At 38.7% G+C, this 18,093-nt stretch overlaps 1 protein-coding gene and 1 long non-coding RNA gene across 2 annotated transcripts in view; both read left to right on the top strand.

The window, feature by feature from the left end:
* The window catches only part of LOC121399761 (serine/threonine-protein kinase pakA-like), a 137,955-nt gene that overhangs the window by 32,484 nt on the left and 87,378 nt on the right, over positions 1-18,093 (top strand). Inside the window, exons 14-20 of the mRNA XM_041581323.1 lie at positions 6,080-6,124; positions 7,774-7,860; positions 8,854-8,937; positions 9,383-9,466; positions 11,105-11,191; positions 12,033-12,116; positions 13,920-14,006. Coding sequence (XP_041437257.1) covers positions 6,080-6,124; positions 7,774-7,860; positions 8,854-8,937; positions 9,383-9,466; positions 11,105-11,191; positions 12,033-12,116; positions 13,920-14,006 — 558 coding nt within the window. The remainder of the gene's footprint in view (positions 1-6,079; positions 6,125-7,773; positions 7,861-8,853; positions 8,938-9,382; positions 9,467-11,104; positions 11,192-12,032; positions 12,117-13,919; positions 14,007-18,093) is intronic.
* LOC121400081 lies at positions 1,580-5,753 on the top strand. Its single transcript, XR_005965541.1, has 3 exons — positions 1,580-1,591; positions 3,480-3,524; positions 5,717-5,753. It is a non-coding gene; the product is annotated as an uncharacterized LOC121400081 (long non-coding RNA).

Here is an 18,093-nt window from a genome sequence, read left to right as displayed (position 1 = left end):
ATTTCTCCTTAAAGGAGACCCCCTGGTCGGGGAAGTGGGGAGTCTTCCTCTATATATACAGTAGTTACACCATGGTTGAGCTTGAGACAATCTCTAAATCTAAACAAATTTTAATTCTATTAATAGGCCTCTAACACGTAGGGGCAGATTTATCAAGTTAAATAGGCAGTAATGGGAGATTTTTTGAACTCCTATAACTTTGAAAAACTTTAAAAAAGACCAACCAAAATTTATTTTAAAAAATCAAGGTTTTTTTCCTGCGGGTGAATAGACTGTATTCAAATCGTTTGAATCAAAGTAAGATTGTATTTCATTGAATTCAATTTGAAGTATCACCAATTTACTCTATATAGGTTCTAGGAGGTCCCCCATAGGCTAAAGCAGCAATTCAATTGGCAGGTTTTAGATGGTGAATGCTTGAAGGCGAAGTTACATGATAAATTTTGCATTTTTATAATTTTTTTCAAATTCGATTCAACTTTGGACTATTCCCTAGTCGAAGTACACAAAAATAGCTCATGATTTGAATTTTTTTACTTTGAATTTTTACTTTGACCCTTGATAAATTTGGCCTTTAAAGGCATAGTTTATTCTGTTCAGAAAATATAAATGTATTGTAATTTTAGGTTCAGATTTATCAAGCCTCGAATTAAAAATTAGAATTTTTAAATTAGAATTTCGAGTTTATTTAGTGTAAGTTGACTATGGAATAGTCCAAATTCGATTCAAGTTTAAAAAAATTTGAAATTAATTAGAATTTTGAAATTTATCATGTACTGTCACTTTGAGAATTCAAATTTGAATATTCAACCTGCCAAATTGGTGTTTTAGCCCATGTGGGCTTCTTACAATCAATTTGGAGCCATTTGGTGGAATTTTATTTTAAATGATTCTTTTTTTTAATTTCTGATTTTTTAAAACATTTTTCTAACCCTTGATAAATATGCCCCTTAATGTAGAGTTTACCCTACTTGCCTAGCAGTATAATTAAGTACATTTGAAATGTGGTTATATTCATTATATATACATATATATGATTTTTTTTTCCTGGAGTTATTGACTAAACTAAATTTTTTTAAGGCCGAGGTTCTTTGGGCAAAAACTAAAATTTTTAGAGAGAAAAAACTCATGATTTATTAAACCCTTCCATCATTAAATCTGATATCTCAAACTTATCGAGATCATGCAGAAGTCAATAGGAAATGTCCATTTTACAATTTGAAGATATCGTGATCTGCATTGGGTTTTGTCCAATAATCTGGAAAATTTTGGGTTTTTTGGTGATAACCCCAAATAATTGAGAGCCACATCCAAAATATTCTTACGATCCAGGTTTTTGCTCAATTTTATTTAGTTTATTTCAGAGTCTAATTGATAAATAAGATAAAATCAGGGATGGGAGTTGGTTGAACTTGGCTAAATAAAAATATGAGATACATTTGAGTTTTATTAAATAACCCCCTTATATCTCTAGTGAATTCTTGTTGCCTATTTGCAGATTCATTTTTGTGATACAAACTTTTTTTTCATTCTTCAACAGAAAAAAAACATCAAATCAACTGAATCTTTGGATCAGAATGAAATCGTTGTGGTAAGCAGAGAAGAATTGTAGAAGAGAAATAGAAATAAGACAATTTGCCATTATTTAGACAATGTTATTTACTTACCTATAGATTTATATTCAGCTTCATTAAGAAACACTTGATAAAGCCGCCCCAGATACATTTCCACTTCCTACTGATCCTAAAGAAAAACGATACTGAAGGTTTGGTCGGGTTCTTCTCAAACTGCCACATTTCTCCATTATTTCTCCTTTTCTCTCCTGGCAAGAATAGAGTAGCCCCTTAGCCTCCCTGCACACACCCTGGATTTATTTATCCTTATTATTATTATTATTATTAGCGCCCCCCCATTTTCTATACGCTACTCCTCCTACATTTTTAGGGGTACAAGCGCCAAACTTTCCACACCTATTCGCCTTATAGCAAAGTACGTTGCTTGTGCTTTAGTAAGCGATCCCACCCACTGCGCCCGTGCGGCCGACCACTGAAGACGCCTTTTTTCGTATTGACTTTGACAGGGAAAATTTGGGGGGGCACTCCAAAGTGGACGGAGCTACCAACAGCCAATGAAATTTTAGCAATTTTCTAAACGCTACTCCTCCCAGAGTTTTAGGAGTACAATTATGCTCTTAGATTGTTCATGGGAGGAGGGTCCTCAAACTTGGCACAGTTGGTCACTGGAGGACCGGGATCAAAATCTGGAAAAGTGGGTGGAGCCAAAAACAACCAATCAGATTTCTTTGATGATTTAAATGGGAAAAATTAAAATTGCTGCCATTTGCAGGTTATTTATGTCATGGACCTCGAATATCACAAATGTGCTCACTGGGTGTTTGCACTTCAAAGTTAGGAAAAGTGGGTGGAGCCACCAACAACCAATCAAATGTCATTCATTGATTTTCAATAGAAAAACATAAAATTGCTGCCATTTTCACATGTTAAATGTCATGATTCCGAAACCTTAAAGTGTTAGTCACTTGGTGACTCTGGTTCAGAATTAGGAAAAAAGGGGGCGGGGCAACAACAGCCAATCGGATTTCAGCCATTGACCTTAATGAAAAACGCCAAATTGCTGCTATTATTACGGCGTCCATGCCAAGTGTCCCAAACTCAGCACAATTACTCACTGGGCGACTGTGGTCAAAATTTAGGAACAGTGGGCGGAGCCAATAACAGCCAATCAGATTTTACCTATTGACTTCAATGTAAAAGTTTCAAATACTGCCATTCTCACAGTTTTAAAGCCAGAGGCCCCAAACTTGGTACAGACCATGACTGGGTGACTGGGGTGGAGCTTAAAACAGCCAATCAAATGTTACCTATTGCTAATCAATGTCAATATTTAAGTTGCTGCCATTCTTTCACAGTTAATGGCAGGGGCATCAAACTTGGCACAGTCGGTCACAGGGGGACTGGGATTCAAATTTTAAAAGTGGGTGGAGCCAAAAACAGCCAATCAGGTTTTTGGATTGATTTTAATGGTACAATTTGATCTGCTTCAATTTTCACAGTTTTAAACCAGATTCTACCAACTTTGTGTACTCTCTATGCACCAGGGGCGACTGGCCCCAACACCTCTTGCGTTTCAAAGCCAACATCTTGTGGTTTCTTCAGAAACGACACCATCTAGTTATTATTATTATTACTATTAATAACATGTATTTATAAAACAACATATTCTGCAGCATTGTACAATATATTGGTGTATTCTTTAACCATAGAAGAAAAGATACAACCAATACCCAACACAAAAGGTAAAGAGGGGCCTGTCCAAAAGAACTTACGATCCAAAATCAATTATATCTACTCAAAAGCACTTTTTCCAAAGACTAAACATGCACTCACCTTTAGTGATAACTTGCCTTGGGTGCTAGGACTTTAATTTTATAAACTAATGCCTTTTTATTCCTTAAACAGGCTCAGACACAAGAAGAAGAAGAGCCAACAGAAAGCTTCTGCCTGGTAAGCAGTAAAGGAGTTGGTATCATACAGTCCTTTTTTTGAAGGGGTGGTTCATCTTCAAACAACTAGTTGTTTTCAGATAGATTACCAGATATAACGACTTTCTATTTTCTATGTGTGACGGTTTTTCTAATATTGAAGTGTAAAGTGTCATTTTTCACCTTCAGAAGCAGCCCTGGGAGGGGGGTCGCCGACCCTGTAAACTGTTCTAAATGGATACATTTAGTTGATACATTTCTTGGCTTTGTCCCTGCTGAGCAGAATCTCTGGGTTTCATTACAGGCAGCTGTTAGACTTGATACAATAGTTGCTAATACTCCAGAGATGCTGCTGAGAAATGTATCAATGAAATGTTGTAAAATTTTAACAGTTTAGCGTTTGCACCTGATTACTGAGCTGCCAGACTCAAACACCAGAGACAGTGATGTTCAACTTTAAACTTAGATTTTGGAAAAACAGTAAAAAATAAATAATGGAAAGTAATTGAAAAAAGTATTTATTTCTGGGGAACAATCTAAAAACAACTGAATTGAAAACAGTGTTTTGAAGGTGAACCACCCCTTTAAAGGGATACTGTTATCGGAAAACATGTTTTTTCAAAACGCATCAGTTAATAGTGCTACTCCAGCAGACTTCTGCACTGAAATCTATTTTCAGATTTTTTATATTAATTTGGAAATCTGACATGGGGATAGATATTTTGTCAATTTCCCAGCTGCCCCGGTCATGTAACTTGTGCCTGCACTTTAGGAGAGAAATGCTTTCTGGCCGGCTGCTGTTTTTCCTTCTCAATGTAACTGAATGTGTCTCAGTGGGACATGGGTTTTTACTATTGAGTGTTGTTCTTAGATCTACCAGGCAGCTGTTATCTTGTGTTAGGGAGCTGTTATCTGGTTACCTTCCCATTGTTCTTTTGTTTGGCTGCTAAGGGGGGGAAGGGAGGGATGTTTAACTCCAACTTGCAGTACAGCAATAAAGAGTGATTGGAGTTTATCAGAGCACAAGTCACATGACTTGGGGCAGCTGGGAAATTGACAAAATGTCTAGCCCGATTTCCAGATTTCAAAATTGAATATAAAAAAAATCTGTTTGCTCTTTTGAGAAATGGATTTCAGTGCAGAATTCTGCTGGAGCAGCACTATTAACTGATTCATTTTAAAAAAAAAAATGTTTTCCCATGACAATATCGCTTTATTCCCTATCTCCATCATTACTGTGATTATCAAAGTTGTTAGATTAGATTCCGTGATGCTCATTTATCAACACTGGGCTAGTTTGCCACTGGGCAGTTACCTATAGCAACCAATCAGTGATTAGCTTTTTAAAGCCAGCTGCAAGTAGAACAATGAATGCTGCAATCTAATTGTTTGCCATGGTTAACTGCCCAGGGGCAAATTTGCCCAGTGTTGATAAATACCCCCCTTGAGTGTAAGCCCCCCAGCCAAATCTCTCGCTACTGAGACCAGCTCCATAACTTCCAACCACTGTTTTAATATAAGTATTATTAGTTGAGTGCCCTCTCATTGTGACATCAGGATATTCCTAGAGGAGAGCAGTGATCTGTCTCTTATACCATTGCTCTTAACCAGGATAAACTGGTAATACTCTCATGGGATCTGTCAGGAAAGCAGATTGGGATTGATGCAGGCAGAGTTGGTTGGGCGCAATGGACATGATTAGCATCTAATATGATTTCCATTAAACACTTGGTAGTAGATTTATCAAAGGTCGAATTGAGAGTTTCAGTGAATTTTTTTTTTTTACTCTAATAAATATGAGTATATTCACAACTCAAATGGGGGGATATTTAAGAAAAAACTTGAAAGTCTAAAACTCAAAAGAATATTGCTGACCCAAAAACGCAAATTGAATTTCACTAAACTTGGATCGAGTTTTTTCGCTGAAAAAAACCTTGAATGTCAGGAAGGCTATTGACTTTTTAAAATGGGTCACTGGACCTCTACATGAACATGGCAGGTTTTAGGTGGCAGACAGTAAAATTTAAATTGTTCCCAGGGTCAATGTATGATACATCTCAAATCCAAATTCAAGTTTGGATTATTCCCAACTCAAATTTGTGAGCAAAAATCCAACTCAAAAATTCAAATTTACAATTCACCCTTAATAAATCTGCCCCTACTCTGTACATACTATAGAGATTTATGGATCTGATTTTTTTTTCTCTTATCCAGGTACAACCAATTGAAATTGGCCAAGTCATCAGCCAAGTAAGTAAAAAAGAACAAACCAGACAGACCGAGTATTTATACTTCTTCTCTAAAAACGAAGCTCATTTGTAATCTTGACTTTTTCTCTCTTAACCAGGAAACAACCGAGACCTCTGGCGTTACCAGCTGCCAAGTAAGTAGTCCAGAAACACTCAACATAGATGAAATATAAATTATTTTATTCCTGAAGTTGTGTTCACTGACTTTATAAAAGGCACATTTGTCTTCTAGTAAGTTTATCCAATGACTAACGTTATCTTTCTTACTCAGGAGGAACCAGTGCAAGAAGAACAAACTGGCACCAACAACTGCCAAGAAAGCCCAGAGGAAGAGGATCTGGGAAATGAGGAGGAGCCGGAGGAAAGTGCTCAGGTTTGAGCTCATTTATAACTTGAATCCATTTAAACTTATTTTGGCCCCAACACAGGCCCCTATCCAATCAAATCACACAAACTACTCTGTAGGCCCCTGTTCCCCATAACTAAATTCCAAATGCACAGGGGCTCTAAATGAAGCACAATTGTGCCTTAGTTATGATCATGTGCAATTGCAGCAGATGCAACTTAGAGAATAGATGTGAAAACATGTTTTTATTGATATCGTTAAGCACCTCACCTGGATGTTACACAAGTGGTGTCTCTCTATTTACCAGGAGTTAATAGTGGAGCCTGGCAATATCATCAGCCATAACTTCCCCCATAGTTACATAGTTACATAGTTAAATTGGGTTGAAAAAAGACAAAGTCCATCAAGTTCAACCCCTCCAAATGAAAACCCAGCATCCATACACACACCCCTCCCTACTTTTAATTAAAATTCTATATACCCATATCTATACTAACTATAGAGCTTAGTATCACAATAGCCTTTGTATTATGTCTGTCCAAAAAATCATCCATAAATTCCAAACAACTTCTTTAGTGGAGCCAAATGCTTCTGATAATAAATATCTTTAATGATACTTTTAATCACGTCACCTTGATAGATGCTTCACTAATTGTTTCTATTTACCAGGAATCATCTGGCACCAAACCGCCAGGAAAGCCCAGAGGAAGAGGATCTGGGAAATGAGGAGGAGCCGGAGGAAAGTGCTCAGGTTTGAGCTCATTTATAATATTAATCCATTTAAACTTATTTTGGTCCCAACTCAGGCCCCTATTCAATTAAATCACACAAATTACTCTGTTGGCCCTTGATCCTCCGAAACTAAATTCCATATACACAGGGCTCTAAATGAAGCTCAGTTGTACCTGTAGTTATGATCATGTGCAATTGCAGCAGATGCAACTTGGGGGCAAATTCACTAACCGGTGAAAATTCGCCAGCTCCTGCGCACAGGGTAACGACCGCTGTAAAAATGACCCCAACAAAATTACGCTCAGCAGTTTGAATTTGCGCTAGTGTTGGCTAATGAGCATACGGTGTGCAGTTAAAGTACAATGGGCGTATATGCTGCAGCAAATACATTACACTACACAAGGCCAGGGAACCTTAATAAAATTATATAAAGTTGTTATAATGCCCTACACATGTGCCCACTGTATAGTTTAGGTGCCATATGTTAGTAAATGTAGGGGGAAGGAGGGTACCCCCAAAAAAATTTGATCTTTTTCAGTCTATCACCCTTTAAATAGGAAAAAACACCAGCATTTTTTGGGACTTAGAAACTGTTTCAACTAATTTTTGAGGAAGTCCTATCTACTCTATTGCACTTTGCCTGGTCTGAGGTGGGAAGGCAAGTCTGGCGATAGAGTTAACGTTCAGTAATATCAAAAACTTAGTGAATTTGCGTAGTAACACTACCAAAAATTCACCTGGCGTTAGAGGGTGAAGTTGCACTAGAGTCTATCTCTCTGCCGAAATTACGCCAGTGAAGTGCCAAAATGACATCACACTGGTGAATTTACGCAGCATTAGCCACTTCACCTTTAGTAAATGTCCCCCTTGGAGTGCAGCCACAATTGTGCTGGAATTATGAGAAAAAATATTTTTTCCTGATCTTTATTTTCTGTGTTAAACAGGAAGAACAAGTGATTGAGCACGAGGGGGAGAATTCCATCAACTCCCCCCAACCACCAACCCAATCCATCAACTTCCTCCACTGTCAGGTAAGCAGAAAATAATCAAAGAGTAAAAAACTATAATGGAAGAAATGAGATGGATTTCATCATATTCTCTACTCAGCTGAGTTGATCTCACAAAACCAATAAAATATTAATATTAGTAGTTTCCCCAGGGAGCTGAATAGATGTGATAAAACATGTTTTTAATAGGGATGCACTGAATTCACTATTTTGGATTCGGTAGAACCCCCGAATCCTGTGCGAAAAATATCCCAATTTGGATATGCAAATTAGGTATGAATAGGGGAAAAAAAATTGACTTCCGTGTTTTGTGACAAAAAGTCACGATATTTCCCCCCTGCCCCTAATTTACATATGCAAATTAGGAGTTGGATTCGGTTCCGCCGAGCATAAGGATTCAGCCAAATTCAAATCATGCTGAAAAAGGCCGAATCCCAAATCCTGGACTCGGAGCATCCCTAGTTTTTAATAATACTTGTAAGCACCTCACCTAGATGGTACACAAGTGGTCTCTCTCCAGGGGAGCTTCACCAATGAGGCGAGTTAAGGCTGTCGCCTCAGGCAGCAGTGCCCCATTAGGTACCAGGGGCAGCAAAAATGCTTCTTCTGGTTCTTTAAGAGATGAATTTCTGGGGGAGGGGGGCGGCAGCAACTGCAGCTGTCTCAGGCAGCGGAGGGACCATGATCACCCCTGTCTCTCTCTCTATTTACCAGGAGTCAATAGTGGAGAAATAGACCACTAGTAGAGGAGCTGAGCAATACCATAGCCAGGTGGAGCTCAATAAGAGCTGACTAATGCATTTTTAGGATTACTTTAAACCATTTAAACTTATTTTGGCCTCAACTCAGGCCCCTATCCAATCAGATCTCACAAACGTCTCCATAGGCTCCTGTTCCCCCATGAATTCCAAACCACTTCTTTAGGGGAGCTAAATGCATCTGATAATAATTGTCTTTAATGACACTTTTAATCACATCACCTTGATAGATGCCTCACTAATTGTTTCTATTTACCAGGAATCATTTGGCAACAACAACTGCCAGGAAAGCCCAGAGGAAGAGGATCTGGGAAAAGAGGAGGAGCCGGAGGAAAGTGCTCAGGTTTGAGCTCATTTATAATATTAATCCATTTAAACTTATTTTGGTCCAAACACAGGCCCCTATTCAATCAAATCACACAAACTCCTCTATAGGCCCCTGTTCCCCCATAACTAAATTCCAAATGCACAGGGGCTCTAAATGAAGCACAATTGTGCCCTTAGTTATGATCATGTGCAATTGCAGCAGATGCAATTTAGAGAATAGATGTGAAAACATGTTTTTATTGATATCGTTATGCACCTCACCTGGATGTTACACAAGTGGTGTCTCTCTATTTACCAGGAGTCAATAGTGGAGCCTGGCAATATCATCAGCCATAACTTCCCCCATAAATTCCAAACAACTTCTTTAGTGGAGCCAAATGCTTCTGATAATAAATATCTTTAATGATACTTTTAATCACTTCACCTTGATAGATGCCTCACTAATTGTTTCTATTTACCAGGAATCATCTGGCACCAACAACTGCCAGGAAAGCCCAGAGGAAGAGGATCTGGGAAATGAGGAGGAGCCGGAGGAAAGTGCTCAGGTTTGAGCTCATTTATAACTTTATTCCCTTTAAACTTATTTTGGTCCCAACTCAGGCCCCTGTTCAATCAAATCACACAAACTACTCTGTAGGCCCCTGTTCCCCTATAAATTCCAAACAACTTCTTTAGGGCTCTTACAGATGAGTGTTTTTAGCTGCACTTCCCTGAGTTCCAGATTCATGCGTTCAGACTCAGGGGAGCGCAGGAGTAGATGCACTGAATTCTTTTCAATGGGGCTGTACTCACACAGACACATGTAAGTGCCAAACGCAGGAAAAATACAACATGCTGTGTCCCAACCTGCTCTCCTCCCACACATGTGTCTGTGTGAGTACAGCCCCAGTGAAAAGAATTCAGTGCATCTACTCCTGCGCTCCCCTGCGGCTGAACACATGAAACTGGAGCACAGGGAAGCGCAGCTAAAAACGCTCGTCTCTAAGAGCCCTTGGGGGAGCTAAATGCACATGATAATAATTGTCTTTAATGATACTTTTAATCACGTCACCTTGATAGATGTTTCACTAATTGTTTCTATTTACCAGGAATCATCTGGCACCAACACCAGCCAGGAAAGCCCAGAGGAAGAGGATCTGGGAAAAGAGGAGGAGCCGGAGGAAAGTGCTCAGGTTTGAGCTCATTTATAACATTAATCCATTTAAACTTATTTTGGTCCAAACACAGGCCCCTATTCAATCAAATCACACAAACTCCTCTATAGGCCCCTGTTCCCCCATAACTAAATTCCAAATACACAGGGGCTCTAAATGAAGCTCAGTTGTACCTGTAGTTATGATCATGTGCAATTGCAACAGATGCAACTTGGGGGCAAATTCACTAACCGGTGAAAATTCGCCAGCTCCGGCTTTGCGCACATCACAACACTTCGCCAGGTGTAGATTTGCCTGGAAACTGCTAATTTATGAAGATCCGAAGTTGCGCACAGGGTAACGACCGCTGTAAAAATGACCCCAACAAAATTACGCTCAGCAGTTTGAATTTGCGCTAGTGTTGGCTAATTAGCATACGGTGTGCAGTTAAAGTACAATGGGCGTATATGCTGCAGCAAATACATTACACTACACAAGGCCAGGGAACCTTAATGAAATTATATAAAGTTGTTATAATGTCCTGCACATGTGCCCACTGTATAGTTTAGGTGCCATATGTTAGTAAATGTAGGGGGAAGGAGGGTACTCCAAAAATCTTTTATCTTTTTTAGTCTTTCACCCTTTAAATAGGAAAAAAACGCCATCATTTTTTGAGACTTTTTTTTGGAAATTTTCAACTAATTTTTGAGGAAGTCCTATCTACTCTATTGCACTTTGCCTGGTCTGAGGTGGGAAGGCAAGTCTGGCGATAGAGTTAACGTTCAGTAATATCAATAACTTAGTGAATTTGCGTAGTAACACTACCAAAAATTCACCTGGCGTTAGAGGGCGAAGTTGCACCAGAGTCTATCTCTCTGCCGAAATTACGCCAGTGAAGTGCCAAAATAACATCACACTGGTGAATTTACACTAACATTAGCCACTTCACCTTTAGTAAATGTCCCCCTTGGAGTGCAGCCACAATTGTGCTGGAATTATGAGAAAAATAACAAATATTTATTCCTGATCTTTATTTTCTATGTTAAACAGGAAGAACAAGTGATTGAGCACGAGGGGGAGAATTCCATCAACTCCCCCCAATCACCAACCCAATCCATCAACTTCCTCCACTGTCAGGTAAGCAGAAAATAATCAAAGAGTAAAAAACTATAATGAAAGAAATGAGATGGATTTCATCATATTCTCTACTCAGCTGAGTTGATCTCACAAAACCAATAAAATATTAATATTAGTAGTTTCCCCAGGGAGCTGAATAGATGTGATAAAACATGTTTTTAATAGGGATGCGCTGAATTCACTATTTTGGATTCGGTAGAACCCCCGAAATCTGTGCGAAAAATATCCCAATTTGAATATGCAAATTAGGTATGAATAGGGGAAAAATATTTTGCTTCTGTGTTTTGTGACAAAAAGTCACGATATTTCCCTCCCTGCCCCTAATTTGCATATGCAAATTAGGATTTGGATTCGGTTCCGCCGAGCATAAGGATTTGGCCAAATCCAAATCATGGTGAAAAAAGCCAAATCCTGGCCGAATCCCAAATCCTGGACTCGTTGCATCCCTAGTTTTTATAATACTCGTGAGTACCTCACCTAAATGGTACACAAGTGGTGTCTCTCTATTTACCAGGAGTCAATAGTGGAGCCTGGCAATATCATCATCCAGGAGAAATAGACCACTAGTAGAGGAGCGGAGCAATACCATCAGCCAGGTGGAGCTCAATAAGAGCTGACTAATGCATTTTAGGATAACTTTAAACCATTTAAACTTATTTTGGCCTCAACTCAGGCCCCTATCCAATCAGATCTCACAAATGTCTCTATAGGCTCCTGTTCCCCCATGAATTCCAAACCACTTCTTTAGGGGAGCTAAATGCTTCTGATAATAATTGTCTTTAATGATACTGTTAATCACTTCACCTTGATAGATGCCTCACTAATTGTTTCTATTTACCAGGAATCATCTGGCACCAACAACTGCCAGGAAAGCCCAGAGGAAGAGGATCTGGGAAATGAGGAGGAGCCGGAGGAAAGTGCTCAGGTTTGAGCTCATTTATAACTTTATTCCCTTTAAACTTATTTTGGTCCCAACTCAGGCCCCTATCCAATCAAATCACACAAACTAATCTATAGGCCCCTGTTCCCCCATAAATTCCAAATAAATTCTTTAGGGCTCTTACAGGTGAGCATTTTTGGCTGCACTTCCCTGAGTTCCAGTTTCATGTGTTCAGACTCAGGGGAGCGCAGGAGTAGATGCACTGAATTCTTTTCAATAGGGCTGTTCTTATACCTACACATGTAAGTGCCAAATGCAGGAAAAATGCAACATGCTGTGTCCCAACCTGCTCTCCTCACTTACATGTGTCTGTGTGAGTACAGCCCCATTGAAAAGAATTCAGTGCATCTACTCCTGCGCTCCCCTGCGGCTGAACACATGAAACTGGAGCACAGGGAAGCGCAGCTAAAAACGCTCGTCTCTAGGAGCCCTTAGGGTTAGTGCACACGAGGAGATTCAGGGAGATTTGTCTCCTGGCGACAATCACCCAGAATTTCCTCAGCGTGTTTTCGCATAGACTATAATGTTAAATCGTCTGTGCTAAAGCACACGCGGTGATGCGTTTTCTAAAGTTGCTTGAAGTTGCCCGATTGTCACCAGCTATTTGTCGCCAGGAGACAAATCTCCCTGAATCTCCTTGTGTGCACTTACCCTTAAGGGGGCCTAAATGCATTTGATAATAATTGTCTTTAATGATACTTTTAATCACATCACCTTGATAGATGCCTCACCAATTGTTTCTATTTACCAGGAATCATCTGGCACCAACAACTGCCAGGAAAGCCCAGAGGAAGAGGATCTGGGAAATGAGGAGGAGCCGGAGGAAAGTGCTCAGGTTTGAGCTCATTTATAATATTAATCCATTTAAACTTATTTTGGTCCCAACTCAGGCCCCTATCCAATCAAATCACACAAATTATTCTTTTGGCCCCTGTTCCCCCATAACTAAATTCCAAATGCACAGGGGCTCTAAATGAAGCTCAGTTGTACCTGTAGTTATGATCATGTGCAATTGCAGCAGATGCAACTTGTTAAAATTGGCCAGCGCCGGCTTCGTGCACATCACAACACTTCGCCAGGTGTAAATTTGCGTAATTCACAAAGATCAGAAGTTGCGCACAGGGTAATGAACACTGGCAAAATTACGCCAGCGAAATTACGCTCAGCAGTTGGAAGTTACTCTAGCGTTGGCTAATGAGCATACGGTGTGCAGTTAAAGTACAATGGGCGTATATGCTGCAGCAAATACATTACACTACACAAGGCCAGGGAACCTTAATGAAATAAAGTTGTTATAATGCCCTACACATGTGCCCACTGTATAGTTTAGGTGCCATATGTTAGTAAATATAATGGGAAGGGGAAACATTTACGATCTTTTTCAGTCAATCACCCTTTAAATAGGGAAAAAAACACCAGCGTTTTATGGGACCTAGAAAAATTTCCAACTATTTTTTGAGGAAGTTCTATCTACTCTATTGCACTAGATTAGATAGAGGTAACATTCAGTAATATCAAAAACTTTGAAAAAATAAATTTGCATAGTAACACTGCCGAAAATGTGCCTGGCGTTAGAGGGCGAAGTTGCGCCAGAGTCTATCTCCTTGGCGAAATTACACCAACTACCATTAGTAAATCGCTAGAAGTGCCGAAATGACATCACGCTGGCGAATTTATGCCACTTTGCCCTTTAGTAAATGTCCCCCTTGGAGTGCAGCCACAATTGTGCTGGAATTAAGAGGATATAGCAAATATTTGTTCCTGATCTTTATTTTCTATGTTAAACAGGAAGAACAAGTGATTGAGCACGAGGGGGAGAATTCCATCAACTCCCCCCAACCACCAACCCAATCCATCAACTTCCTCCACTGTCAGGTAAGCAGAAAATAATCAAAGAGTAAAAAACTATAATGGAAGAAATGAGATGGATTCCATCATATTCTCTACTTCATCATATTCTCACAAAACCAATATTTTCTCATTTTCTCTCTTAAAGGGGTCGTTCAGTTTCATGTTAACTTTTAGTTTGTTACATAATGGCCAGTTTTACGCAGTTTTTCGAATTAATCTTCATTGTTTATATTTTAACCATTTTTGAATTATTTGCCTTCTTCTTCTGGCTCTTTCCAGCTCTGAAATGGGGGTCACTGACCCATCTAAAAACAAATGCTCTGTAAGGCTACACATTATGGGGGTTAATTATTATAGTCTGAATGGTAAAGATGACAAATTCAAGTTTTTTTTACTATATAATTCAATCCTGAGCATTGAAGACCAAGAATCAGGTCAGTTTATTTAGCAAATTCCTGCTCAGTGATCAATGACAGTTTAAACAGAAATGACTTGGCACAAAATAACAACCAACCAGCCTGCTCTTTAGCTCTGTTTGATTAGGGGCACAAATATAGTCGTTTGGATAATGTGCTTCTTCTTTAATTGGGGTTGTTCACCTGTGAATCAACTGTTCATATGATGTAGAGAGGGATATTCTGAGACCATTTGCCTTTAGTTTTAATTTATTGTTATTTGTGGTTTTTGACTTATTTAGCTTTTTATTCAGCAGCTCTCCTGTTTGCAGTTTTAGAAATGAGTTGCTAGGGTGCAAATTACCCTGACAACCATGCATTGATTTTAATAAGAGACTGGAAATGAATTTGAGAGGCCTGAATATAAAACTGAGGAATAAAAAGTAGCAATAACAATACATTTGTAGCCTTACAGAGCATTTGTTTGTAGATGAGGTCAGTGACCCCCCCCCCTCTATTTGAAAGCTGGAAAGAGAAGAAAAAGGCAAATAATTAAAAAAAAAACTAGAAAATAAATGACGAGGACCAAGTGAAAGGACGAGGACCAAGTAAGCTGGAGGTTTTAGGTAATTGAAGCACAAATGGCTTAACTAGGAGATATCACAGGTGTCCGGCATTAATACCTGCCTTTCACTAATCATTTTCTTTATAATAAACTGAGCTCATCTGATAAAAACCTTTTTTTCTTTCCCCAGGAGGAAAACAAAACTCCGCTCTCAAAGATACTCCCGGTAAGCAAAAGTTATTAATATTGGAGTCCAATTGCTAAAAACTGGAGAAACTGGAATTTTTCTAGATTTATTATCCCCCAAGGCTGCTAATTGTCTGAATCTGAAAATACGTCATCTCCAAGCTGCCGGGTCCTGTACAAGTCAATGGCAAAGTCCCATTTCAAATTTGAATTTATGGTCTGTGCTGAGTGTTTCGAGCAGAAATCCCAGAAAGTTCTTTTTTTTTTCACAATAACACAAATTTTTCTAGTTTTTTCCAAAACAGTTTTATCGAGTTTGTTCAATGATAAATAAGGTCAAATTGTAGATTGTAGTTTATTTTGGACTATTTTCAGAAAAGAAGCTGAACCTAAAAGCTTAACTTAAACCCCTTCCAGTTTCTCCCTATCCCACCCGTGCTCCTCATATAAATGTATTACATTATTTTAATATTGTTATTTATAATGTCTCCTTTAGAAAACCGAGAAACATCTAAAAATCGGAAGAGTCATTGGAGAGGGTCCATTTTGTCGAGTTCATCTGGTGAGATATTTTATTCAATATCACGTATTTTAGTGATTCTATAATTCTTCCCATTGGTCTTACTCTCTACAATATTGGTCCTTTGTGTATTTGTCGTGTGTTGTGAGTCTGACACTAAGGTGCAGATTTACTAAGCTCTGGTGAAGGATTCGAATGCAAAAATTCAAATTTCAAAGTAATTTTTGGGTACTTGGTCTATCGAATAGGCTAAATTCCATCAATTCGAATGATTTGAATGATTCGAAGTAAAAATCGTTTTTTGATGGAATAAAAATTGTTTCAATCGATGATCGATCCAACGAATGCTCAACTTTTTGAAATATATCCAAATTCAATATCAAATTCAAATTTGTTGCATTCGATGGTCGAATTTTTAGGTATTTAACCCCTCGAAATTTGACCCTTGATAAATCTGCCCCTAAACCTTACCCTAGTCCACGCTATATCTGTTGCTTTACCAAACTGTTATGTTCATAATCATGATGGAGCTTCTTTCTCTGCTTCTGTTCCAGGGATGGCATATTGACCTACAAAAAGAAGTGGCCATAAAGATCATCAATGACCCGGAGGTAATGACTTCACACTCTTACTGTTATTAGATACTAATAAGCCTTTGGTTCCACCAATGTTATGATTATCAGTAGAAGTAGAACATGCTGACCAAATACTGGCAAGTTCCCAGGCAGGGTCAGACTGGGGGCCCAAGTGGCCTTTCTCCTTAGGGGCCCCTACACCTGATGGTTGTGCATTTTTTTCTCAAACTCAATATGGGTCTTTTACATCATGAAAGTCTGCAGGGTACAAATTGTTCTTTAATACTCTGCCTTCCATGGAAAATAAATTGGCACAGGCCTCTGGTACCCCAAAACAGAGCTGCCCTAATGCTTTGGCAGGTGGGGTACAGAGTGAAGCGAGACCCCAAAGCTCTCCCTGACCAATCACTAAGGGTCCTGCTTGTTGTGCTCCTTAGTGCTTGTGCACTTCTCTTTGGCTCTTTATAATGATCCCTAATCACCCGTGTAACTATACAAATAAGTGGATTCGTTTTTAGAAGCGGTAATTCTTCATAACTAGGTGGGGTATTTTATATGGTAAGTGTATTCATTTTATTTAACTTTATTTGAATTTAGAATGAAAAATACCAGGAAGAAGAACTGGAAATCCTCCGGAAGGTCACCGGCCACCGCAATGTTCATCAGTTTTACGGGGCATTTTATTACTGGGCCCCGCGCAAAGCACGCCGAATAAAGGTCTATCGGTAAGACAATGTTTATTCACATACATACTCTCCTTTGTGCCCCAATATTCCAATTAAGAGCATTAATAGAAGCTTTGGTGTTACATGGAGATAGGAATAGCTTGGTAAAAAGAGCACAATGTGTGTAACCACAGCCAATTGCAACTCTCATAAGGTACAAAAGTAGAAGCTAAAACCACTGCATGTTAGAGTATTTTATAGTAAACTATATGCATGGAAGGCTCTTACACACCCGTATTGCCTAATGCAAAGCTTAACCATATCCGGCAATGAGCACCGATTATTATATATTTTGTTTCTCACAGTGTAATGTTATGTGCACTCGATACTTCTATATATATATATTATTAACATTTGCACCAAATTACATAGTACATTGTTACAGTTTGCATATTGTAAGGAGAGAGAGCTGTGACCCCCATGATTCTCAATAAAAATTGTAGCTGATATGTACTTTATGTTCTTTATTGTTCTTTAGATCTCTATGGAACTGTTGCACTGGTGGGACCAAACCAAGTGACCCTCATTGAGCGAGTAAGGAAAACAATCTTTGGAGCGAAGAGCTGGACGGCTTATATCATAAGTAAAGAGGTGATTAAAGGTATGTCAACGTAAACCTCCTCCATACTATTCACAATATTATTCAATTTGCTATGAAAGCATGAAAATATTCTTTTGTACTTTTATTCCCAGGGTCTTGTGCCACCTATTAGACAGTGGAAGTCATCCAATCATGACATTCAAGCCCATCAATCTAATGTGACGTCATCCGCAATGTTAAGATTGGTAATTGTACTGGGGGTTATTTATCAAAGTCTGCTTCATCTCAACATGTTCTGCTGCAAACACTGATCACATTCTTATTGGTCTTTTTATGCGGCTTATTTATTATTACATTTTTCCCAAAATTTGGCCTTTGGAAAATAAATCACCATTTTTGGGATTTTTCACAGAAAATTTTCTGATTTTTTTTTCAGTTTTTCACCTGAAAACCTTTTACTCCTATGTTTTTTTTTGCCAAAAGCTCCAAAAACTTTTGGGTATTGCACAAACCAACGCACATCAAAAAATCATTGGGACTCTTGCTGATTTTTCTGATTGTGGACTTTTCCTCCTTAGTTTTTAATAAATTCTTATGATCTCCA

The sequence above is a fragment of the Xenopus laevis genome, chromosome 2L (assembly GCF_017654675.1).
Source record: "Xenopus laevis strain J_2021 chromosome 2L, Xenopus_laevis_v10.1, whole genome shotgun sequence".
In the NCBI taxonomy this organism is placed as follows: domain Eukaryota; kingdom Metazoa; phylum Chordata; class Amphibia; order Anura; family Pipidae; genus Xenopus; species Xenopus laevis.
The sequence above is the reverse complement of the archived record's forward strand: the minus strand, read 5'-3'. Positions and strand labels throughout refer to the sequence as shown.